The sequence below is a fragment of the Spermophilus citellus genome (assembly GCF_964194105.1).
Source record: "Spermophilus citellus genome assembly, chromosome: 7".
In the NCBI taxonomy this organism is placed as follows: Eukaryota; Metazoa; Chordata; class Mammalia; order Rodentia; family Sciuridae; genus Spermophilus; species Spermophilus citellus.
In genome coordinates this window covers 155,235,939-155,263,146 of record NC_138188.1, presented here as the reverse complement: position 1 = coordinate 155,263,146, position 27,208 = coordinate 155,235,939, and the positions used below count along the sequence as shown (strand labels likewise).

General features: G+C 46.1%; 1 protein-coding gene across 1 annotated transcript; it reads right to left on the bottom strand.

The window, feature by feature from the left end:
- Window positions 1-686: 686 nt before the first annotated feature.
- IFNGR2 (interferon gamma receptor 2) lies at window positions 687-25,753 on the bottom strand. The gene is given in 8 exon segments (XM_081300956.1): window positions 687-1,209; window positions 1,212-1,332; window positions 4,061-4,218; window positions 4,992-5,151; window positions 6,529-6,674; window positions 10,647-10,843; window positions 18,109-18,241; window positions 25,307-25,753. Coding segments are annotated over 8 exon segments (1,065 nt in total). The 5' UTR covers window positions 25,398-25,753; the 3' UTR covers window positions 687-1,150.
- Window positions 25,754-27,208: the final 1,455 nt, after the last annotated feature.

Genomic DNA, 27,208 nt, shown 5'->3' with positions numbered 1-27,208 from the left:
GTGGATCCATGTATTTGGCCTAGGAGCTGTCCTTCTTTTCCTTTTTGCAGGACTGGGGATTGAACCCAGGGCCTTGTACATGCTTGGCGAACTCTCTACCAGTGAGTTTTGCAACCCCAGGCCTGGCCTTTTAACTCTTGCCAACCTGGATGGCTAAGCACCCAACGCCTGGTTGGAAAGAGCCAATTCCTTACCAGCGGAATAAAACCCAACAGAGGGAGAGAAGCTGGTTCCACCAACCAGCACTAGACATTTCATCAAACTACAGATGGCATCTCCTCTTCCCCCTATCAAGCAAGGCTGTCTGCAGGGCTTCTGCCCAAGGCTACTGTGTGCCTTTGTGTGGGAGCCCACACTGGCTCTAGCAGATCACTGTGTGCTTAGCAGATAACACCACTGTTAGCTAATTCCCTTCACTGCCCACAGCCCTGCCTCAGTCAACACAGTGTGACTCATCACATAAACCAGGCACTAATGCTGCTCTGGAAAATCCCCTCAGGACTTTTCGAGGAATCCAGTGATACCCATAGAAAGTTCTTGCTGAGTTCCCCGAGGCATCTCCTGCTCTATCAGGGCATTACTTAAGAAAACACAAGTTTAGACAGGATAACTTAAAAATATCAAAACTTTGAAGAAAAAGCCCCAAATAAGAAAGGTTAAAAGGAGAGAAAAGACTTCACATAGACTTTTTACAAGTTCACTATACAATCTTTTTATTTCCAGCTTTAAAAAAAACCCAAACACTTAAAATATTAGGAATATATTTACAGGATCAATCACATTTTAAGTCAGCAGTCAAGTCATGAAAGGCTGCTAAGGGTCTCTCACTGTGACAGTCCGGACAACTCATTTGCCCAACTAGAGTTAAGGAGAGGACTGGCGGCCAGCCCAACCAGTAATGAAAAGAACACGACAGGCGTGTGAGGGCCAGGTTTCGGATAATGACATGCTTTTTTAGTGTTTAAGAGAAGGCTTAATTTTTCTGAGATATTCCTGTAGAATCACTCTAGAAATTTGTATGATTCAGAAAATTCTTAAAAGCAATAAGCTTGCCTCCCCAGGAGACCCATTATCCCCTGCTGGGTGCTGGAGGCCTCTGGGGAGGGAGTCCCAAGTGCTGCTCTCTGTGAGATCCCAGCTGTTTCCCTGCTCAATGTGCTGGTGCCGGAGGTCCGTGGGCTGGACTGGTGCTTTGATTCAAAGCATTTAGAGAACATCTTCTCGCTCCTTTTCTGGAAACGAAATGATGGACACAGAGTTCCAGGTGTCATCCTTTTGTGAGATGTCCTTGTCCAAGGCCTCTAAGATGGGCTGAACTGGGTCTTTTAAGTACTAAAAAAGGTTGAAAACAAACTTGCGATTAGTTTATCAGTTCCTTGTACCAGACCTTTACTTTACTTTTAGCTGGTAGATTCATATTTTATCTGGGTAAGACTTTACCCTGTCCACATCTTTGTGTGTGTATGTGGCACTGGGGATCAAACCTAGAGCTTGACGAAGGCTAAGCACATGCTTTACTGCTGAGCTACATGCCCCGCCCTGAAATAACTTCTAATACGTGAACACCCTCGTCATCCCAGGAGGAGCTCTAATACTGACCCAAGGCTCAACACGTTAATCCTTTGAAAGGGTGTAACTCTGGAAAAGCAAGACAGAAACACTTGCTGCTTTCAGGGGAGGCTGGTAGATTATGAATCCTAAAGTGTCTTTAAAAATGTAACTTGCCAGGTGCAGTAGTGCACACCTTTAAATCCAGCGGCTAGGGAGGCTGAGGCAGGAGGATCATGAGTTCAAAGCCAGCCTCAGCAAAAGCGAGGTCCTAAGCAACTCAGGGAGACCCTGTCTCTAAATAAAATACAAAATAGGGCCGGGGTTGTAGTGGTCAAGTGCCCCTGAGCTCAATCCCTAGTACCAAAAAAACAAACAAACAAAAAAACCAAAAAAAAACCCAAAAAAACTTTTCAGTCAAGGAGGACAGGGACAGGGACTGCTCGAGCGTTCAGCCATGACAGGGTAAAAGAGAAAGAGTTTCCAGCAGGTCCTCAGCCCCTGCATCACCTGTGGTTTCCACTCTACACAACACAGGACACGAGTCCTGGGGCTGTGCAACTGGGGCCCTGAGGGAGCCGAGGCCCCGCTGTGGAGGGGTCTCAGCACTGAACTTGCTCTTTGCTCCTACTTTTAGCCATAAATTCACCATGTTACTGAGAAACTGTTGCTTAGCTCTTGCAAATGCTGAAGGGTACTAAATACAGTGAGCCGAGAGCTGATTAAAGGAGGAACAAAATCGTATCATGTGCTCTTGTGAAACCTCAGAAATAGAAGTGAGATATGATTCATTGTTCTCATGTAACTTCAGCGAACTTTGTAGATATTTTTCACACTTTCCCAAGAAAGCGAACTGAAAGACCCTGTTTCAGAGGCGTGACCCAGAGGAACGACTCACTAGGGCCCAGCTGATGGTTCTGCTGGAGACGAAGATTATTATTGCAAGTGAAGTTCCAAGGTCCAGTGACAGCTGTATGACCACATTAACCAGGGAGGTTCTGGTAGGGACCTTCTTACAAGCTTATGCATTTTAAATATATCGTTAGGGATGAAGGAACAACAACGACAGATCTCTCTAGAAGTGTCACAATGTTTTCACAGACTTGGACTTAACATCTGTTCATTCTAGACACAGCAAAATAAGAACCCATTTTTAATACCTTTACTCCAAATTCACCAGAGAATAACATAAAATCTCTGGAAGCAAATGCTTTTATTTTGCAGTGTTGGGATGGAACCCAGGATCTTGCACATGCTAGGCAAGCTTCTGCCACTGAGATCCACCCCAGCCCTGGAAGCAAATACTTTTCAATGTTTTTCTCTCAATTAGTTTTAAAAATGTCCTGACTATATCCTCAGAATTCCCAGCCACTTCCCAGAGCCTCAGAGGACTGGGCTGTGCCAGAAATGAGACCATACACAAGGCCCAGGCCACTTTTCTTTCTCTTTTAAAATGCTGGTTCCATCCCCTGAGTGCTTGGTGTACGAGGCCTGGTGCTCACAGCCCGGGGTGTGTACGTTTCTCCCTAAGTCTGCCCAGGCTCCTGATCTGGATCCCGATCCCTGAAGGTGAAGATCTGGCTTCCCATTCTTCAGCCAGGCTTTCTCCAGCCTGTGAAGGACAGACCCCTGCCTCTGGGAAGGGCCAACCACACAGCCAATCTCCCGGCCAGGCTAGGACATCTTTTTGGCCAATCCTGTGCCTTATTTATTTATTTTTCAATAATGGGTATTAAACCCAGGGCCTTGTGACATGAGGAGCGTGCGTTACCACTGAGCTACACCCCAAGTCCTTTTTCTTTTCTTTCTTTCTTTTGAGACAGTGTCTCACTAAGTTGCCCAGACTGCCAACCTGCAATCCTCCTGCCTCAGCTCCCCGAGCAGCTGGGATTACAGGCACGTACTACCATGTCTGGCAACCCTGTGCCATTTTTGAAAAAAAGATCTATTTTGTGGTCAACCATACATATAAAATTTGCCACCATCACCATTTTGGAGTGTCTGGTTCAGTGGTGCCAAGGACATTCACAGTGCTGCACAGCCACTGCCACCAGCCATCTCCAGAATTCCACCTTGCAGAAGTGAAACTCAGAAGCACTCCTCCGCCCCCAGCCCCGATACCACCTTTCCACTTTCTATCTCTATGAACTGCCTATTCTAGGAATCTCAAATAAATGGAATCATATATTTGTCCTTTTGTGACTATCTTTTTAAATTTGGCCCAAGGTCTCCAAGATTCAGGTTTCATGATGTATCAGAATTTTTCTTCTTCAAGGCTGAATGATACGCCATTGTATGAATGTTCCACGTTTCGCTTATCCAATCACCCCAATGGACCTTGGCATTGCTTCCCCCATTAGATTTTGGAGAATACAATGAACATGGGTGTGCAAATAGCCCTGGCCCCTTTTTAAATGAAATCTGTGTTCACAGCTTTGTCCATGGCAATCATGGGGGGCCAGGGGCCGGTGGAGGGCCGATGCGTCACCCCTGTACATGTGTGTACACTTACCTCCTCTATCTGTGCCGGGATGCTTGGCGGGGTGTGAAACAAGTATTTAACCACGCTTCCGTATTTCAGGACCAGGAAGAAACAGGCCCCTGCCAGGAGCAACAGCGACAAAAGGGTCCCCACAGAGATCCCGATGACTTGCTGTTGCTTGGCGTGGGCTGCAGAGATGATATAAAAGTGAACAAGGGGACCTTCCCACATGACACGAACCCAAGTTAACTTTTCACCTGACAAGGCTTAAAAAGGATTCACGTCCCGGTGAAACAGACGGCTCCCCTTCCTTCTGTCCCCACCTCGTGTGCTTAAATTGATCCCTGAGCCAAAAATCCAAAATCTGAAATGCTGCAAGATCCCAAACATTCTGAACCCTCAGACAATACCACCAGTGGACCACTCCACACGTGACCTCATGTAGGGATCACAGTCGAAATGCAGGTGGACTAAAATCACTATAAAATTCCTGGGCTGGAGAGGCAGCTCCGTGGTAGAGTGCTTATGTAGCACGTGGGAGGTGCTGGGTTCAATCCCCAGTGACAGACACACACACACACACACACACACAGACACACACACACATTACCTTCAGTCTATATGTACAAGGTGTATATGAAACAAATGGATTTTGTGTTTAGACATGGGTCCTATCTCCAAGATATCTCATCATGTACATGTGAATATTCTAAAAATCTGAAAAAGTTTGGAATCCAAAATACTTCTGATCCCAAGCACTTTGGATAAGGGCTCTTCAGCATGAGGCTAGTTGTGCTGCTGTTCAACCTCATTGTACCTGCAGTCAGGTACTCTCTCCAAACCCCCTTCTCCCTGGGTCTCCTCACTCCCAACACTGGTTGCCTTATTAGCATCCCCCAATCTCGCTATTTGAGAAGTATTCTTCTCCCAGCTCACAAAGGATATAAGAAGGTGTGCTTACCATCTGCTGTTGTTTCGTAGCAAGATGTGTTGCTCAACTGCCCAGGTCTGATGATTTTTTGTGCATTCCAGAACAGCTGGGCTTCAACTTGTAAACAGTATATTCGGAAGGGCTTCAGATTATCCAAAAAAATGAAGTTGCTCTGTAAAGGGCCTTTAACCTGTTCGAACATCACAACATGCATGTAAAGCACCCAGACGTGGCGTTTAGCCACTCCTAGTTTTTCCAGAGTTTCCTCAGATTCAAAGTGAACACATCAAAGAGTAGTAAGATATATATATTTTTTTTTAAAGGAGCCACTATCTTGCAGAGGACACATTTTTTTTTTTTTTCTGTGAAAATTGGAGGGCAGCCAGGTGCCGTGGGTGGCACACACCTTTAATCCTGGTAGCTCGAGAGGCTGAGGCAGGAGGATCACGAGTTTAAAGCTAGCCTTAGCAATTTAGTGAGGCCCTAAGCAACTCAGTGAGACCCTGTCTGTAAATAAAATATAAAAAAGGGCTGGGGATGTGGCTTGGTGGTTAAGTGCCCCTGGGTTCAATGCCTGATTCTCCCACCCCCACCCCCCCAAAAAAAAGAAAGAGAAAAAGAAAATCGATGAAAAGTGCCAACGGCTAGTAGATTTTTCTCCTTTAAAGTTGACATCTTGTGTCTTATGGTTAAGCTAACCTGGATACTTTACATTGGTCAAAAGAAAAAAAAATATTCTAGGAAATAATGTTCTTTAGTTCCCAAGCTGCTTCAGGCTTGAAATGAGATGCGTTGATTCCCCATGCTGTTCTCGTCAAATGACCCTAAGCACTTATGGCACTGGGAGAAGGCTGGACTCTGACTGTCCAGGGCTGACCAGGCCCTGTGATCTGATGTCCCTTTGCCAACTTCCCTGCCTGCAGTCTCCACGCGTACCAGGCCTTTTCAGACCTGCTGGTTCTGCTCCACGGAAGGTTCTTTTGCGTTCTAGTAGACTTAGACCTGCTCACATATATCCTTTCTGCAGCTGTTCAAACCATTTAGACTGCGGTCATGGATTCTTTGTTTTCTTGGATATGAAAAGTGCCCGTGGGGGTGTCAACATCAAAGGGAGCCTGTTGATACGGGAGCCTTCTCCTGATGTCACTCAGGTGTTTTCTGGAGGCCTCACTGTAACTAATATGGAACTCTAGGACCTCTGCAGTCCTTGAGGTTTAACTATATCAATGGTTTGAATAGAAACAGGTCCATTAAAACCTCCCTGCACCCTGGCTCAGAGATGGTACAGGCATCATGGACGACGCACTAGCAAGGTTTGGACCCCAAACAGTGGGCGTGGGTGATACCAAAGAGGGGCCCTTCAGATCCACCTGCCAGGCTAAAGTCTCTGCATAGTGTGTGGAAAAATGGGTTTTGAAGAGGGAGAATTAAAACTGGCTCAGGGCTCAGACTCCAAGAGATACCAGGAGACCCTGGTCCCTGGGCCCATGTTAAAGTTTTCTTTCTTCACCTAAATTGGAAACCCCAAAGGAAAGAAAATCAAAACAGAGAAGAAAAATGCTCTTGCCTGTTTCATTCCTGGTTTCTCCTCATAGTAGACAGTATACAAAAACGTGGCCTCGGAGGTATCAACTTCAAAGGGAGGGGAGACGGTAATGACCAGGGTGCCTTCTCGTGGGGTCACCATGATGTGTTTTGGAGGCCCGACAGTAACTGAAATAGAATCACAAACAAAAAAACCATATATATATATGCACACGGACACACCCACACAGACACTCTTATACTGAATATATGTACTGTATGTATGCATGTTTAATGTGTAGCATGTCCTATAGATATAGTAACTATGCAGTGTGTCTACACACATACATTTATATGTGTATATGCAATGAGGTTGCCTTCAGATGCACAAAACCCTGACGGACTGTTCTGGGTTTGAGATTTAGTTGGAAGTCCACCTTCAAGCAGAAGGAGGGATCCTTGTAGGAGCACACATCGCAGCCCAGAGCAAGCCTCTCCCGCCTCTCGGGGGACAGGTCAGTATGAGGAGGTGAGATCATATCTGGCAGGTGCAAGATCCTCCCTGGCCAAAAGGCCACCAGAGCCACCATCTCTTGTGGAGTTGCTCCCTGGTCTCAGCCAGAGACCTACCCAGTTATAAGAATCATTGCACTTATTGGTGTCAAGAATATGGCTTTCCACCAGGTATTTAAGATGGCCCCAGCAGTTGAAATGCTCTTTTCCAATCAGGGGTCATTTGACCAAAAGCAACAGCTTCTGTTTTGTAGTGATACAACATATTTATCAGATTCCCAGAGGAACAGAACTTTTAAAAAATATTGTTTTAGTTGTAGATGGACCTTTATTTTATGTATTTATATGTGGTGCTGAGGATTGAACCCAGAGCCTCACACATGCTAGGCAAGTGCTCTACCACTGAGCCCCAGCCCCAGCCCCAGCAACAGAACCTTTGACCTTTGGTTAACCAAAGGTCATGCAGAGGGGGAAAATATTTGTTAGCCCTCACCTATAACATAAACATACATTTTCAATATAAATAAGTGGCATTTACTATTTATTTTTGAGACAGGGTCTCACTCTGTTTCCCAGACTGGTCCTGAACTCCTGGGCTCAAGTGATCTTCTGGCCTCAGACTTCCAAGGAGCAAGGACTTCAGGGGTGCACTACCATTAATCACTAAGCCACATCCCCAGCCCTATTTTGTATTTTATTTAGAGACAGGGTCCCCCTGAGTTGCTTAGGGCTTCTCTAAGTTGCTGAGGTTGGCTCTGAACTTTCAATCCTCTTGCTTCAGCCTCCTAAGCCGCTAGGATTACAGGCACGGGCCACCATACCCTGCGTATTTGCTAACTTTTAACTCTAACTTTTAAGAGTTTTTCTCCTAGCTTCTTGTAACAGTAAGTTTGAACCTAATAAATGAGAAATGTTGTCGTGGTGTAAGTCTATTTATTATGGCTCTTTATATGATTCATAGGACAACCAAGGACTGTGATTCATGATGTTCCATGGATGAAAGTTTATAGTGTTTAATGAACAACCGTGTATATGGTATTATTGACTGGAGGAACTCAGATCAAAGTACAGGTGCATGCTTCAAGTTCTGAGGGCCATCTTGGCACATTTACATAGGAGACAATCCTATTGCGTGTTCACAGTGGTGGGGCTGGATCTCCCGTACATCCCACGCTTGCCCTGGGTGCTCCAGGTTGGCAAGGGCCAGGCACACCATTTGGTTGAGCTTCTCTGTCAAAAACTGGTCCCTACAGGGTCTGCATCTGTGTTTTTTCATCTCATAGTTGTGGTGTAGGAACTACATCCAGATGATGCCAGGTGGCAGTGCCAGGGCCCCTGGCCCACTGCCCGCTGTAGCAAGATTCTAGGCCTGGCTGCCAGGGACAAAGAGCTCTTTCTCTGAAGCTGCTCACAGACACTCTCCTGCACATTCCCAGCTTCCCTTTTCAGAGCTCGGTGAACAGAGCATGGACAGCATGCCGACTGCAGGCCTGCCCACCAGCTGCAAGCCTCTTACCCTCGCTTTCTCTATGTGTGTCCATGGGAATGGCTGGGCACGTGGATACCCGCCAGGACAGACCACTTCATTGCTGAAAGGGCAATGCTCACAGACCTCCCTTCTGAACACAGCCCCGGTCTGGAATCTGATCTCCATCTGATAAGCCTCATTCTTCAAGGGAAAAATAGCCTGCTTTCTCAAGGGCCCAGGAAAGAGTGGCTTGATGAGCAAGGGGTAACCAATGAGAGCAGCCTGAGGCTCCATGTAGCCTTGTGACAGCCATGAAAGGTGATCCCCACTCCCCAGAGGAGGAAACGGAAGCCCAGAGTGACACAGGCAGCAAACAGCTGATTTGGGATCTGAACCCAGGTCTGTATGACACCAAAGCCTGCTGCCTACCCCCGCCCCATTCCTCCACTGTGTAAACCATCTTCACACTGGCTACTGACTCTGACCCCCCCAAAAGTGGTGAGGGCAACTGGTGGGCCTCGAGACCATCTCTGCCTCAATCCTTAGAAGCCAGGAGGCTGCAAATGAGAAGGCGGCCAGGAACTAACCAAGAACATCGCTGCTCAACTCAGGCTGCGAGACAGGGAGTGGCCGCTGGCTGACACCAGACCAATAATTTTCATGACAGGTAGTGCTTCTGTCACCATCTCTTGTCCCCTGGGTAGTGTTGGTAACTATCCTGACTTTTTTTTTTTTAATTCCTAGTTCCCACTTAGGTAATACTTCACAGCTCAAATGTGTGCTGGTTTTCAACTCAAGGACAAATGACTGTCCCTAGTAGATGACCAGCTGGTAGGGACTTCCTTGTGTTTTCTGTTCTGATCCGCATATCACCTAGAACAAACCATTGACTTAAAAAAAAAAAAAAAACACCAGCCAGGCGTGGTGGTGCCTGTAATCCCAGAGGCTTGGGAGGTTGAGGCAGGAGAATCGAGAGTTCAAAGCCAGACTCAGCAATTTAGCAATGCCCTTAGCAACTCAGCGAGACCCTGTCTCTAATAAAATATAAAAACAGGCTGAGGATGTGGTTCAGTGGTTAAGCACCCTGGGTTCAATCCTCAGTAACAAAAAACCAAAAAAACCCAAAGTTTTTATTAAGGAAAATTTCAAACACAAAGGAAGTTGAGACATGATCATAACACAAGCTCAAGTATTCATCGTGCAACCTAACCAGGAACTTACAGCCAGTTTGGTTTCTTCTGTGCTCATATACTTTGTCCTTGTCCCTCGCACTCTGAATTCTTTTGAATGAATCTCAGACATTACATCATTTCATCTCAAATACTTCAGTAGGTACCTCTAAAATATAAGACCCTTCTCCCCCCTTTTTTGTTGTAGTAAAATACACATAAAATTTATCATCCTAACTAAGACCACCCCCTCTTTTAAAAACATAACCAAAATATCATTATAATATCTAAAATAAATGAATAAGAACTGCTCTATGTGTCATCAAATATCTAGACGACAGTCACATTTCCTCAACTGTCTTATGCTTTTCTTTAGTTTGTTGGAATCAGGATCCAAGTAAGCATCATACTTTCTGTGTGCCCAAACCAGAGACACTTAGGAACTTCTGGCATGGCTGACCAGGCCACAAACAGACTACTAGCATCTAAGAGTCCTTCTGCCCCAACTAGTGCCTGGGAACACACTGGTACATTCACCAAATATTATGTGGCAGGCACTGTTTAAGGTTGGATGAAATCTTTCTTCAATACAGAATTAGTTGTGTCAGAGCAGGAGGGTCAACAGTGGAGCCAACATGTTACCGTCCCATCTGGCACAGAGGTCAGCGGACCTTTCCAGGAAGGGCCAGGTGAGGTGGGCATGGGCTAGGATGTAGCTCAGTGGTAGAACAGTGGCGTAGCATGGAGGAACAGGAAAAGACAGGAAAGAGGAAGGGGAAAGAGGAGGAGAAGGAGAAAACAGAATGGCCTGTGTTCCGATAACTCTGGATTTACAAAAACAGGTGGTGGGCCAACTTTGACTCCTGGCCTGGCAAGTCAACACTCTCTGGCATCAGCCCCCAGGTCTGATCATCCTATCCACTTGTTTGGGGCCAATATTTAGGGTGAGAAGCAGGACTGAGGCTGTGGGATGTGTACCACTCACTGAAGAGGCATGTCAAGTTCTCTTACCGTTCCGATAGTGTTGAAACCAAGGCATGGTTACCCAGGCAGAAACGAGTTCTCCCAGCTCTGCTCGAAGACGTAAGGTGATGTTGAAGCCCTTCGAAAGGCCGGCTGCAGTGAAGTCACACTCTGTCGCTGTGATCTGAGTACAATTCACCCTTATGGACTCGACCGTGACATCACACCATTCACCAACGGTGCTGCTAAGGAAAACAGGGTTTCAATCCACAGAATTCCTCTTCTTCATGGGTAAGAGTGTCCTGAGAACTGTTCTAAAAATCAGCCTTAATATAGCTTCTCAGTCTTTTGGCAAAGATCAAGTATAAAAACAATTGACAACTAATTCACATACCATAGGGTTTGCTTATTTTAAAACAGACACTTCAGCAGTTCTTAGTATATGCACAGGGTTTTATAGTCGCCACTAGGAACATTTTAGAGTCATTCCATCACCTTGAAAAGAAACCTGGTAGCCCTTAGCAGCAACTCTGCATTTTCTCTCAACCCCTGCTCCTGGGTAACCACTAATCTACTTTCTGTCTCAAGAGCTCTCCCTCTTCTGAATGGGATCATACAATATGAACGGAACCATATGATATGATTGGACTTTTTGATTGGAGCCTTTCACTGGTTCCTTGTGACAAGGTCCATTCATGTTGTAGCACGTACTTCACTTTTTTTTTTAACCAAATAATATTCCATTGCATGGATAGACCACATTTTGCTTATGCAATCATCATTTGGTAGACATATGCATTGTTTCTACCTTTTGACTAATTTGAAAACACAAGTTCTGGTGTGGACATAAGATTTTAATTTTTTGCAGTATGTACCTAGGAGTGGAATTGCTGGGTCATATGTTAACTCTATGTCTAACTTTTCCAGGATGTTATAGCTTGGATATGAGGTATCTGTCCCCCCAAAAGCTCCTGTGTTAATGCAGGAATGTGCAGAGGAGACATGACCGGAGTGTGAGGGCTGTAATCTAATGGTCCATCTTAGTCTAAATGGACTGGCTGGTAACTATAGGCAGGGGGGTGTGGCTGGAGGAGGGTCACTGGGGACGTGCTCTGGAAGGGCTGTTCTTCCCTGCAGTCCCTCCCCGCCTTCCCTCTCCACTCTCTGGCTGCAGTTAGACGAGCAGCTTTCCTCCTCCACACCCTGCAGCCATGATATCTGCCTCACCTCAGCCCCTGAACAGCGGAGTCTGCCATCTATGGACTGAGACCTCTGAAACTGTCAGCCCCAAATTAACTTTTCTTCCTCCAAATTTTCTTGACGGTCCCAGTGATGCAAAACTAACCAACACAGGGCACTTGCCAGACTTTTCCCAGAGTAGCTACATTTTATATTCCCACCGATCATGTCTGAGAGTTCCAGTTTCTCTGTATCCTCAAAACACTTGTTATATTTGTCTCTGATCACAGCCATCCTAGTTTACACCTACACCTGGGTGTGCTTGGTATATCACTGTGGTTTGATTCGCATTTCCTTGATGAATATTGGAGTTCAGCATCTTTTCATGTGCTTATTGGACATCTATATGTCTTCTTTGGAGAACTACCTAATTAAATCCTTTATCTACCTCCTAAGTGGGTTATGCATCTTTTCGCTGAGTCTTAAGAGTTCTTTACATATTCTGGATTCAAGTCCTTTATCAGTAAATGGTTTACAAATATTTTCTCTCATCCTATCCCACAACTGATTTCAGTGCTTCCAACTCAGGCTTGGGAGCCCACATCTTAGAAATGATCCTGAATTGACAGAAGCTCCACTCTTGCTTCCTGCTAGTGTGGAGTTTGTTTTTGTCCCATTGCTGCCCATTTAGAGGGTCTGCCTCGTGCATTTGGAAATCCTCGCAAGTGACAGTACACTTCCCAGAGCCCCAATGCCATGTCTCCGTGAGAGACTCGAGTCCTCAGCTCTGACTTCTGTCCTTGTCTAATGAGACAGAGTTCAGAAGGGCCTTGGAGGTGGAAGTTAGGAGACTGAGTGAGGGACAGCGGGCAGTGTCCCTTCTAGGAACAAGATGTGCCCTGAACTACAACTTGGCCTAGAAAGCAACAGGTCCCTCCCTGTTCCCACAGCCACAACCTCCACATACCACATGCTTCTAGTGTACCCTGACCCTGTCTGAGATGCACCTTCTATCAAAGTGGCAAGTGACAAGATGAAAGCCATTTCAAGATGTGTGGCCAAGGCTTCTGTAGAGGAAACCTGCCATGTACATAGCACTGAGCCTCAGGGGTCTAGACCCTATGGAAGGTGGGATCCCAAACTATAGGCACCTTTCCTCAGACGGGCAGGGTGTGTTCCAGAAGGGGTAACTCACTTCTTTTTCAAGATATACAGATGCTTGAAGATACTCTGACCTTCTCTCTGCCAAGGCCAGCTGTTGAACTTGGAAGAAAAACTCCCAACACCCTAAAGGCCCCTTCCCTGATTCAACATGGAATTGACCATGTTCTGCCTTCTGCCCTCTCCTCCACCTTGCCCCTGTGTGAGAACTACTTTATAAAATTGTTTCTCAGATAAGAAGCTTAAAGAGGAACAAGACATCCAAATTTAAATGAGAGCTGACACATGGAGCTTGGCAGTTTGGGAGTGAGGAAGAGTAGAAAAGAGTGCTGCCTCCCTATTTGTGTGCAGAAGGTAACAATCAGGCGCTGTTGTCCCCTTTTAAGTGAGTAACAAACGAACACAGCCTCAAGACCATGCCACTGCCCATCGTCAGCCTCTGCCGCATTAGCCGGCCTGAACTTTATTTACCTGGAAAGTCCCACTGCCTCCTCCTTGCAATGAACTAGTTTGGGTGGCCTCTGCTCCATACTTTTATCTATCATTATTATTATTATTATTATTTTTGGTACTGGGGATTGAACCCAGGGAGGGCCATGGGCATACTAAGCACATTCTGTACCACTGAGTTCCACCCCCAGAAAATCTCATTTGGAAATCGACCCTCATTGTGAGAAAAAGCATAGCACAGTGCATAGGTGCTTGCGGTCTGGAGCCAGATCACCTGGGTTCAACTCCTGGTTACCTAACATCTCTGTTCCTCAGTCTTCTTATGCACAAGAGAGAGGTCAACTGTAGTATCTGCCTCCTGGAGTCGTCACGAGGATGGAGTGAGTGGACATCAGTGGACTGAGCCAGTGCCCAGGGTCCAGTAAGCACCTAGTAAATGTCGAACAAACAGAATCCCACTTCTGCCTTCCAGGACAGGCTCTTGAGTCGACTCTCAGGTCTTCTACCACTACCCCCGCTCCTGTTTTTCCACACTAACACGGTCAGAACTGCTGCTGGCCCTGTTCTCGCCTTCCAGGACTGAGAGCTGGGAGTGCCTATGGAGGACTCAGTTCAGGTTAACACACAGCTAGGCCTAGGGTTTCTTTCTGACCCATGTCCCCACATGCTGAGACTCTGCTGGCACAGGCCATATGCCTGGAAACTGAAGAGACCTCTCCAACAACACTCTGAGCCCTCCTCTGAGGCAGAACCCAGGTGGAACCTGCCCTTCTACCAAGTTCTAAGGCAAGGAGGTGGCCATCACCACACAAGACCAATGTAGGGCAGGACCCTGCACAGGTCACATGACCATGAAGTTGGCCCTACTTTCAGCATTCAGTAAACATAATTTCTGAGAAGTCAACAGGATTTTTTTTTTAAAGAGAGAGTGAGAGAGGAGAGAGAGAGAGAGAGAGAGAGAGAGAGAGAGAGAATTTTTAATATTTATTTTTTAGTTCTCGGCGGACACAACATCTTTGTTGGTATGTGGTGCTGAGGATCCAACCCGGGCCGCACGCATGCCAGGCGAGCGCGCTACCGCTTGAGCCACATCCCCAGCCCCAACAGGAAATTTTCAGGAAGGGAAAACCACAGCCAATTTATTGACTAGCATTCCTGAGCCTTGAAAAGAGACGTATATTTGTAGATTGACTAGAGGCATCAGTATTACAAAAAAAAAAAAAAAAAAAAAAAAAAAACTTTATTGATTTTTTTCAAAAAGTCTGGTAGTTTCATATCATATACTAACACCAACATGGCTCACGGTCTGTCCCCAGGAGTGCAGTGCAAGAGCCCTGCCCAGCCTCTATTAGGCCACTTACAAAACATTAACAAAGTTCGTCCCCTTTCACCCATCAACCTCTCTTCCAGAAATGTGAGAAAACAGAGATAATTTATGTAGCAAGATGTGATTTAAGAAAGTCACCAGCTGTCACATATCTAGCCCTGTAATGGGGAAAATTAAATACACCACATGTAAGACTTCATATAAGACATTCAATAAAAATGTCTACACAAAATAATTATCTGAAGAAAGTGCTTACACACTTACTTATGTTAAGTTAAAAGGAAAACATAAGGAAGGAAGCAGGACCCCAAAGAATAGTCTCAGCTTTGTGTCATTCTTCTACACACACTATACGCATTTAGAAAAAAATCTAGAGAGAAAACCACTAAAATGAGAATAGTGATTACTCTTGGAGCATATTCTATCTTTTCTACTTTTCTGGGTTTTCAGATTTTCTACAAAGAACGATTGTTATTGAAATAAAAAAAAAAAAAAAACAAGGAAAGAATGTTTTGAGAAGTCAGGTCTGAGACTAAGGCTGGCAGCAGCCCAGGCAGGCTGTGATCTAGAAGGGCCACTGTCCGCTATCTGCACGTGCAAAAACAACCAGGAATTCAGGAGTTTTCGAGATATATATTTTTTAAATTTTAAAGTTAAATCTTTAAATTTGTAAATGTTGGCGACTAATTGAAAAAAAAATAATCAGATACTGGGGCCACACAGCCTTCAGGCCGTTATCTGCAACCTATGATCTGAACTTCAAATCCTCCCACAAAGTGCACCGTGTCATTTTGGCTTTGATACTGTGACTATCACAAAAACAAAGGCACCTTCATTCATAATTATAATACTGTTTTTCTAAAAGAAAGTGAAAAGTTTCAGTCCCACCTGCCTCAAATTTAATTAAAAGTCCCAAACATACATAAATGAATCTGAGAGCAAAAAAAAAAAAAAAAAAGCCTCATTTTCGGTTTTTAGTAACTGCTCCACTTTTTTCTTTTATTAAACCCAACCTCTATCCTTGAGGGAAAAAAAAACCAACAACGAAATACTTTCCAAAAAGAAAGAAAGCAAAACAAGTTAGTATATGATATGAAACTATCAAACTTTTTGAAAAAAATCAATAAAGTTTTTTTTTTTTTTTTTTGTAATACTGATGCCTCTAGTCAATCTACAAATATACGTCTCTTTTCAAGGCTCAGGAATGCTAGTCAATAAATTGGCTGTGGTTTTCCCTTCCTGAAAATTTCCTGTTTGCTTCTCAGAGATTATGTTGACTGAATGCTGAAAGTAGGACCAACTTCATGGACATTTGACCTGTGCAGTTGCACAAGGCACCACTCTCAGAAGGTATGTGGTTTGATGCCCTGCAGTAGCACCTTGAATTCTCAAAATATTTTGAACAAGGGCACCATGTTTTCATTTTGTACTGGGCCCTGAAAATTGTGTAGCCAGTCCTAGTGGATTGTTCCATTTAGGTACCTTATAATAATTGGAGGAAGTGATTCAGATTCAAATACTCTTGTAGTAGACATTTAATATTGAATAATATATCCATAGGAAATGAAATCAGTATGTCAAAGAGACATCTGTACTCCCAAGTTCATTGTAGCACTATTCACAGTAGCCAAAATGGAAACAACCTAAGTGCTCATTAACTGATGAACAGATAAAGAAAATGTGGTACAGATACACAATGGGATGCAATTCAGCCATAAAAAGAATGAGATCCTATGGTTTGTAACAACATGGATGGAAATGGAGATCATTATGTTAAGCGACAAATAAGCTACAAGAACTCACCCCTACTTTGAATCTAAAAAAGATGCTCTAATAAAAATTGAGAGTGGAAAGGTGTTTATCAGAGAATGGGGAAAGTAGGGAGGTAGCAGGATGGGGAAAGTTGAATCAACGGGTACTTAGCTGCAGCTACATAGAAAGCAAGATGTTCTGGCATGCTGTGGCACAGAAGGGCAACTGTAGTTAACATAATGTTTTGTATATTTCAAAAAAACTGGAAGAAAGTTTTCACCATAATGAAATGATAAATGATGAATGAGACACCAGATATGTTTAACCTGACAGACACATTACACAACATATATGTGTCTGGAAACATTCCATGGTATTCTACTAATATGCACAAATTTTTATGTATCCGTTACAAAATAAATTTTAAAATTTACTAGGAAATCCACTTCTCTAGGAAATCAACTGCCTGTAATTTTTCTACATTCCCTTCCTGCTCTTCACCATAAATACATTCCACATTTTACAGTCACAAAACTTTTTTTTTTTTGGAGGTGCTGGGGATTGAACCCAGGGCCTTGTGCATGCAAGGTAAGCACTCTACCAACTGAGCTATATCCCCAGCCCTACAGTTGTGACCATAGAACATATAATTATCTTTTTCAGTTATTGCCTACCCACTTCATTTTGTAAGTGAGCATGCTGCAATTTGCCATTTTCCTACCGATAGATATGAATATACACTTCAAAGTGTATCTTTGTGAATATGGTTTTGTTTTCTTTTTTGGGGGTGGGATGGGGTTAGATTATCTGCTTGGGTTAAAAGTAATAAGGGCAGTCTTGTGACTTTTTAAATGTATAAATAATAAATGCAGAATTGCTTTTCAAAGGGCTATGCTAATTAATCTTGCAACCAGCAGCATGTGAGCAACTGCCTTCTCACAAGCACTGAACATTGTCATTTCTTTAAATTTTGTTCAGTAGTATAAAATGAATTGGTCAGCAACTTTACCTTAATCTTCAATTAACTTACTCAGCAAGGTAAACAAATACTCACTAAGGACCTGTATTTTGCCAGTCTTTTTATATATGTTTATGTTGCAAATCAAGTGAAGGCAAATTATGAAAAAGCTTGGAAAGGAGATGAGAGATATCATGAGGGGCCAGAATAATATACTACTCAAAACTGAGAACCTGCTGAGAAACAGAATTCATTGTGATTAACTGACCAAACTCCCGATGAGACTAAATTGGCCTGTGTGGTTAAGTCACTCAGATTTTTAACTATGAAGAAAGTGAAGACTTGACATCTGCCTCTTGTTCTTCTAAGACCAGAATTCAACCCTTTTCCTGAAAGAATAACGTTTCTTATTCGTTTCTTAGTGAAAGAATGACGTTTCCTTAAAGCAAAACGCCACGGGGTTAGAGAGCAGAGTTCTCTGCTGCACCATTAAAGCCTCCAGATGAGTGGGAAATTGTGAAATCTCTCTTGGAGATTTTAAAAGGATTAGAGAAATATCCACTTCCCCCAGATTTCATTACGGTCCTGCTAAGAGGCAGTAGCCAGCAGCTGGCCCCAGGGCTCCATATGACCCCCCCCCCTCCACAGCTCGCAGCATGGACACAACAGAGATAGCCACTTACTATTTATACTGAACGCTGTACACAACTGGTCTGGTGTCATTGACTGGGAATGGTGACTCCCAACTCAGAACCTGTTCCAAATTGTACAGGCGAATCTTCGGGTGCTGAGGAGCAGCCAGCTGGGAAAGGGAGTCTTGAAGGAGTCAAGAATGAGAGAAGAGGGGTGGGGAGAGGGAAGAAAGTGGGAGGGCAAATGAGAAAAGTCAATTTCCCAAACCCTTAAAGGCACATTATCAATGTATCATTCATATAATTCTATTTTTGTCAAAGTGCAGAAATGGTACACTGTTCTCCCTGGACATGTCCCCTTCCCACCTGTGACTGCAAAGGCAGCACTATGCACATAGTAAGTGTGGGGTTACAAAGGTACCTGGGGCTACCTCTCCACCAGCACTGTCCAGTAGCTAGGAATAGTTCCTGGGAACTACAGTTGGTGAGACTGGAATCCCAGGTTCACTGTTCATAAGTGCACTTGAATCTACACTGTCTGAGCCTCAGTTTCTTCTTCAGGAATAAGGGATTGCAAATAGTACCCCATAGAGTTGGGGTAAAGATTACATTGCTGACCATGTGATGTGCATTAGCCTTAGAATGGTTACCAAGGAAGTTTTTGGTAAAACTCTGTGAACCTGCACAAAAACACCCCAAATGAGGTGGGCCAAAGCCCAAAGGTGCAAGAGAGGTGAAGGGCTGTCTTCTGGGCTTCAGAGATTCTCTGTTTCTCAAGGACCTCAAAACAAAACAATCACTGAGATACCAGATACACTGCAGATTCCCAAGTCTCACCGAAGATCAGGAAATCTGCATTTTCTTTTTTGGGGGCACTAGGGACTGAACTCAGGGGCACTCAACCACTGAGCCCCATCCCCAGCCCTATTTTGTATTTTATTTAGAGACAGCGTCTCAATAAGTTGCTAAGTGCTTCGCTGAGGCTGAGGCTGGCTTTGAACTTGCAAGTCTCCTGTCTCGGCCTCCCCAACCACTGGGCTTACAGGCATGCCCCACCGCACCCAGCTGAAATCTGCAATTTCAGCAAGCTTCCCAGCTCATCCTTAGGCACAGGAGAGTTTTGAGAGCCATGAACAACAAAATCCCGTACTCCCTACGTGTATCAGAAGCCCCCTCTTTGGGTGGCCTGGAAGAAGCTACCTCAAGCTCCTGTCAGGCAGATGCTTCATAGGACTGGGCCGGAGATTGAAAGCACAGAGTGTTTCTCTAGAGAGAAACCATGATAACACTTTCTCTGATTGAAAGATTAATGAGAAATGCTCAGAAGGTAAAAAGAAAAGTTGAAAAACACGCTGTTCCTGAATTCAAAGCAGGAAATTCAAACCACATATTTTCAGTAAATGCCTCCAAACCTGAAGAACAGGGTGCCAAGCAGCCTACAGCCTGGCCTGCTGCTCTTCTGAGGGACATACTGGCAAGGGTCTGTGACCACTTGTTTACTTAGAGAATGTCCATCGCCTCCACTTCTATAAGCTCTGGCTGACCTTCCCTCTAGTTCCTTGTCAACAGTTAAACAACACTTCTCCTGACTTAGGCCAGGTCTCACAAGAACCTGGGCCAAAGGCAGACCAGCAAAACAGCGGGGTGGGAGGCAGCCTGCTATGGCTGCCAGGATGGGGGAGATCCCCAAACTGAGCTGAGAGCTGAGTGCCTGTTCCATGGGGGGCTGGGCAGTGGCCCCTGGGGTGAGTGCTTGGATAAAGCTGGGCACCTATCAAGTTCAGAACTTCAGAAACCTCCTTTCATTGTCTGTATTAGGTTTCTATTGCTGCTGACCACAAACCGGGTGGCTCGTAACCACCTAGATTTATTAAATAATCTTCCAGTTCTAGAAATCAGAAGTTTGAATAGGACCCACAGGCTGAAGCCAAGGTGTGGGCAGGGCTGTGTTCCTCCTGGAGGCTGCAGGGCAGAATCCACTCCCTTGCCTTCCCCACCTCTGACGGCTGCTTGCGTTTTTGGCTCATGGCACCCTGCTCCGGTAATGCTGGGCCGGCTTCTTCTGGAACTACCATCTCTTCTGCTCCCTCTTCCATCTCCAAAGGACCCTCTGAGGACACTGGGCCCACATGGCCTGACCATCCTGGACCATCTCCCCATCTCAGGGTCTTCAACGTAATCACATCTACGGGGTCCCTTGTGTCATGCCAGGTTGCAGGGATTCCGTATGGACATCTCTGGAGACCACTAGACTCCTACCACGCTGCCCCTTCACTGTCCCCTATCTCTGGGGAGGAGACAGAAGGAATACTCTCTGCCTCCCGTCCTCCATCTCGGGGCACCCCATCTCCCCAGCCTAAACATCCAGTTGAGAAAGGAAGCCCCATACCTGGGGCTGACAAGGAAGTGTTCCCACCCTAACCCATGTGTGGGATGGCAAACTATGTCCCTATCAGGGCTGGGACAGAGCGCAGTGGCACCCGTGAGACCCCAGGTTCAATCATCAGCACTCATCGCTGTCAAAACTGGAGTTCCCAGACCAGCTTCTACTGTCTTCAGCTTCCACGTTCCCGAGCCTGAGGGGGACCGGCACAGCACAGCTTTGTCTTCAGGGGGAGTTTCTTGGAGTTTCAGAACTCTGGGCCCCAGGGTGCCAGATTGCCCATTCACTGCTGGACCTTACAAAACTGCTCTCCTCATGTCTCCAAAGACCCTCTTTGAAACTCACCCTCTTCCTTCCAGGCCTTGTGGCCCCTTGTTGGCCCTGGGAAGCACCTAGCACATTCCTCCTCGGGACTCTGCCCTCACAGGTCCCTTTCCTGAGAGCCCTCTCCTCTGGCTGCTCAGGTGCTGCCTGATATGAGCCCTGGAGTAAAATGACAAGCTGCCCTCTGGACTCTGTCCCCTGCAGTGACTTTTCTCCAAGGCACGGTGCCTACCTGAGTCCTTCACGGACTCTAGAACTAGATCCCAGAGTTAGATCACTTGGGCTTCTTGCTTCTGGCAAGGTGTCTGGATCTCAGAATGGGACTGGCAGCGGCGTGCTTCACAGGGCTCCGCAGAGGCACCGAGGAGCTAATTTTAAACAAGATCACCACGTCTCCTCACTGCTGGCAGCGGACAGTCTCTCCTAGGCAATGGGGTGGGTGTTCCAGAGAGGCAGGATGTTGCTGGGTTTGGAGCTGTTTTAGTCTCAGGGCCTGGAGCAGCAGGTGCTCAGGATTTACTGACTGAATGGCCTGTTCTTTAAAGATTACATGGCCACTTTCTTGAGGGTTGCATTATCCACTCCAACCCACGCAACCCACGCAAAGCCAGGCTCTCTGTCCCTTCCTTGAGTTACCTAGCGTTCCCCATTTCTCTGGTTTCAGAGGCTAGGGCGGGGGGGCTTGACAACACTGGAACACAGGTTTACCTGGATGGCTCTAAAGAGTCAATCAATATATTTAGGGCCACAGCACCTGCCTTCAACGGTGTTGACGGAGGCTCCATGGGAAAAGAACAAGAATTCAGGGACAAAGGGCCTCAGGTGGAATCCTGATCCAAAGCCTATAGCCACTGAGTCTCAATTTTCTCAAGAGTAATCGACACACTGCTGTCGATGTCACTTCAAAGATTTGACTAATTTAGGGTTTCCTGATTTCTCATGAATGAATGGCTTTTTCTGCAGGTGGTGAGCCGCAACTAGTTTCCAAGACAGAGTGGCCACAAATGGGTGGCCCGATGCTGGGCAAGGTATTCCACGGTTCTGTCCTGTCATAGGCAGAATAGCACCCGCCGCTCCCCCACCCCCCACAGTGTCTGTGTCTTGTGAATATGTTGGATTACATGGTAAAGGGGAAACAAGGTTGCAAATAAAACTTAGGTTCCTAGTCCGATGACCTTACAATAGGAAGATTATTCTGGGATATCTGTGGGCCCAATGTAATCACAGGGTGATTCTTTAGAAGCTGACAAAAGCAAGGAAGTAATTCCTCTCTCTGGGGCCTCCAGAACTTTGACTTTTGTCCTGTGAAACTCAGATCAGACTTCTGACCCCCACAACTGTAAGATAGTAAGTCTGTCTTGTTTTGAGCCACTAAATGAGTGATGTTACAGCAACAATCAGAAACTAATCAAGTCCCACCCAGGCCTCATGGACACCCAGCTCCTACCAGATAAAAACTTAGATAAATCCTTAGAAGGGTGCACAGAGGTCCATGCTACCTTCCTTCTCCATGGTCTCAGAGGAAATGAGTCATCAACTACTAATGGCAAGAGGAGATAATCCAGGTGTAACCCATGAATTGTGTCCACTGCTCCTCATAGTCACAGCTCCTTCTAAGCCACCTTTCTGCCCCAATCTGCCACCTCTGATCCTTCCTTCCCCAACCCACCACCCCAAGCTGTCCTGCATCCAGGCATTTGGGACTTTATACAAACTTAAAAATAGGCTATCCTGGTCTGAACGACATAGTTTGGTTAACAACTCACGTACAGATCCTAAAATACAATTAACACTAACTTATCATTGATCTCCACAACCTAGGATCAGCTCTTCAGGATCTTTCTGCTTGGTGGAGGGCATTATGATGAACATGAACTACATGACATCAATAATCTCACCTCCAACACCCTACAAATGAGAAGTAAAAAAACATTCCTCATTCCTCATCCATTCCTCACTTCAGTAAGTACTGGACATCAAATTATTTACATAGATCATTTGTCTAAAGGACAGTTTTGCTTTCTTGGGAATAAAATAGGAAGATTATCTACTTTGAAAGAATGGTTGAGAAAATTAAGAGAGTGTATATACATACATACATACATACATACATACATACATGCTTGGCACCTTGACTTAGAAGATGGTTCAACAAATGGTAACTAGGATTATCATTTGTAATGTTAGCCAAAAACATCCCACCTTCGTGAGAGTTTTGATCGCAGAGACTGTGGACAAACAGGAGACTTAAGGAACATTCATTTGCAGTGGTTTTGATGTTGTTGGGGATAGACCATCTTTGTCAGAAGTCTCTAAGCACATTAGAAGGTTTAGATGTTCAAGTTAGCAGCTAATGGCAATACAGTTCCAAAGCACAAGTACATATCCATTAAGCAGCAGCTACAATTACAAATAGAAGCCTTAATTCTTCAACACTCAGGTAATTAAATTGACTTACTACATTTTCACACTGTTGATTACATTTTCTCTTTGGAGCAAATGGCTACTCAACAAAGCCTGGTTACAAATTGTTGGGTCTGATATTTTATATGTGCCACCCTGTTAACAATTCTAAGGAATAGATATTATAAATCTTCGTTTCAAAAAAATTATTCCAACACTTTTGTCTACCTGCTCTGGCCATAAACGCAATCTCATTATTATTAAAGGACACTTGTAAATCAGGGAATAGTCTGGAAACTTTTCTATTACCTGCTTGCCGTATAATCATTGTTAACATTTTCACTTTGTGTTTTGACTAAAAAAGGATTTCTCTTTAAAAATATCCCAGTTAGGGGGTTGGGATTGTGGCTTAGCGGTAGAGCACTCGCCTAGCATAGGTGGGACTCAGTTTGATCCTCAGCACCACATAAAAATAAAGGCATTGTGTTGGGTCCATCTAAATCTAAAAAATAAATATTAAAAAAATCCCAATTAGATTTTTATAAAAATTATTTAGTATGAAAATTTCAAATTGCTTTTTCTGAAGAGATTAGTATAAAGCGCTACTACTTTTCAAAGGATCTATGGGTCCAGTTTATTGTCAATGAACTATAGAACAAGACTTTTGTGGAACACAGTAAGTTAATCATTGGAAAGATGGACACACACCTGGATGCTGAAACAATTTCAAATTGTAAAGTTTTTAAAATGGACTCATCTCAAGTAACCTGTAAACAGTTCACAGGCCACCAACAGTCAGTGCCACACCCTCAGTGGCCCTGATACAAAGTACCATTATTTGCCCATCACCCAATTGGGCAATTACCAAATGTCATCTGAGGAGGCCTAGGCAGGGGACATAAATAGGTTCCTCAAAACTTGAAGCTGGGGAGCATCAGAATTGAGATTCAAACTGACTCCTATGGAAATGTCTCCTATGGAAATAGTCAAGCATTTAACCAGCGCACATCCTTATGGACATCCCCTCCTCCCACTTTCAGGAGAGTCTAAACTTAATTGAGGGTCTTTGCAAGAAAAGCGGGTAGAAAGAACCAAATCCCCAACATCACCTTCAAGTGGGAGGAAATCTCTAATTTCGTGAGACTATTCAAGTGTCATTCAACCTTTGATATCATCTCTCTATAGGAAAGAACCCAGCAAAATACATGTGCAGTGTTCTTTGTCACTGAGATCTTTTTCTTTTCCTTTAGTTCTGTGTTTGGCTCATTGGTCATTTAGGGTCAGAGGTAAGGAAGATGCGGAGCCCAGGGAAAGTGGGTCTGGGCAGAGGAGAGCTAGGATTTTAAAATCCTGGTTCGGCTGACGTCCCTACCCTCCTTGCAACTGGAGGGAAGTGGACATTTCTTATAAATTGAGTCCCTGTCCCTGGGCTGACCCCTACAGCACCAATCCTTGCTGCCTCAAGGAAGGTCTGAGTCCAGCTTTCAGGTCCGGCCACTGGAGAGGGCTCTCCGGAAGGAGATAAACCCACTCTAGCCGGGGTTAAGAATCTGCGGTCAGTAGAGGCAGCCCTTTCTCAGATCTCTGGAGTGTATTTTCCCTTTGATCATTTGGAAAATCTGGAGATCTGAGCGGCAGTCAGTTCCAGGTTTGGTTGTTCTGGGCTGGGGGAGAAGAAGCGGCAGCGCGTCCAGCTTCGTGCAGGGGCAACGGGAGTGTCCCCTTGTCTGGGAAGGATGTCCCAGGGGCCAAGATCCGGAAGAGGTGACGGCCGTCCAGCGGCTCCCTCCAGCTGCTCCAAATCCTTGCATGGTCACTGCCTGGAATTCCCCGCCGCCCACTCCACATTCACTGCGGGCTCCCGGTGGGCGCCTCCGGGCCGCTCCACTAGCTGCGGGCACCCTCCCGATCCAGGCTCCTACACAACCCTTCCCGATCCGGCATTATGCAGACCCCTGCCGATCGCGACACCTCGCGGACCCCAGCGCTCCGGGAAGTCCACTGAACCCCACCCAATCCGGGCACCCAGCGGCGCCGCAGGCGCTGTGGGCACTGGGCGGACCTCCACACCGGCCAGGGCCCCGCACACCCACCCGCAGCCGCCCTGCCCAGGCCTCCGGGTGTCCTAGCCAGGCTTACCTGGCGGGGGCGCCGCGGCGCGCAGGCAGTCGAGCAGCGGCGGCAGCAGCGGCAGCAGCAGCCACAGCCGTGGGGGCGCCGGCGGCCGCATGGCCCGGGGCGCTGGGCGCAGCAGCGGTCTCGCCGCGGCCGCCCGGCCCCTGATGGGGTTCGCCGAGCCCTCAGGTCGCCCCCGCGGCGGCCATGGCGAGCGCAGAGCGCAGGGCGCCGGGCCCGCCTCTTCCCGAGCGTCCCGGGAGCTGGGGAGCCCGGCTCCGGCGCCCCGCTCCGCCCCGCTCCGCCCCCAGGGCCGCCGGCCGTCGCGCCCCGCCCCGCCCCGGCGCGGGACTTTCCCCGGTGTTCCCGGGAAAGCCGCGGCGGGTGGCCCCGCACTGTCCACGGCGGCAGCGCCCCGCGAATCCCGGAGCTCGAGACCACGGCCGCCTTCCCAGCGCGGAGCGGGCCCGCCTTGGCCTGGCCCAGAGCAGAGTGGAGAGGGGAGCCCGCCGGGCGCCCACCTTCGGGGGGCTTGTGATCCTTCTGGAAAGACCCCCAGAAACCCAGAGCTGGGGAGGGGCTTGGCTGGTCATTCGAGCCCCCGTTCCCCTTTGTCTCCCGCTGCTGTGGTGCCTGGAGAGCACGATTTTGAGGATTCGTCCCTTTAGTTTGAACTTTTATTATATTTAAGGCCTCAAAAGTACATATTGAGCTTTTTAAATTTTTTTTTAATTTTTTAGTTGTAGACAAACGCAATACCTTTATTTTATTAATATTTGTGTGGTGCTGAGGATTGGACCCAGTGCCTCACACGTGCCAGGCAAGTGCTCTGCCTCTGAGCCATAGCCCCAGCTCCCATATTGAGCTTTTAAGGCTTTTGTTGAAAAGGGTTTTAGGAGTTTAAGGGTGTAGTAGTCAGAAAGGGCCACTTTAACGGAAGGAGCAAGGAGCAGGGCTTGGTGGATACTGAGCAAAGAGCAACGGGAACTTCCCGCATTTCTTAATAGTCTGTGGGTTTGACCCAGAGTCATGCCGTGGTGTATGAGGAAGTAACCCCTGGAGCTGGCCAGGGCCAGGCCTGTCTCAGAGCAGGAGTCTGAGCCTGCTCCGTTGCCATTGCCATGTCTGCTGGGAAATCTTTGAGGCCGTGACCTTCTCCCAAGACCTACCTTAAATCCAGCTCAGGCAGAGGGGCCAAGGAGGGGATGGGTGGAGGGAGACCAAAAATTAAAGAAGGACACCTTGGGGGATGTGACTTGGTGGTAGAGCACTTGCCTACAAAACGTGAGGCCAGAGCAGTGGAAAAGTAAAGAATGAATGAATGAATAAATAAATAAATAAATAGGTCATCAATGTCCAGCTCAGCAGGTTGGCAGGTAGTGTTGGGCAATATAGATCATTACTTTAGGACTTCCTGCCTTTTAAAAAACTTTCCTGTTTGTAGAGCTCTTTTGAAGCCAGGCCAATGTGTGGTGAAATATGTGGTGAAATATCTAGCAAGTCCTTGAATTATGCTTTGAGTATTTCAAGATACAGTGGTGTATTTACATGTTAAGTGAAAACAGCAGGACAAGAGTTGGAATTCTTTCCAACAGGAGGCATTGAAGATGACTAGTCAACTGGCTAGGTGCCTGCAGTCTGTAAACTCAGCCACTTGGAGGCTGAGGCAGGAGGACAGCCGACTTGAGGCAACTTAGCCAGATCCTGTCTCAAAGCAAGAAATAAAAAAGGCCTGGCAAGTAGCTCAGTGGTAGAGTGTCCCCCCACCCCCCCACAAGAAGACCAAAATAAGGCTATGACATAGGTGGTAGAGTTATGAATAATAAGTTTCCTTTAAAAAAACACTTTTCTTTCTTCCCTCCCACTGGTATTTTACTTTTATGGGGGGAGTGTACATCAGCCTCAGCTGAGGCTAGGAAGGGTCTA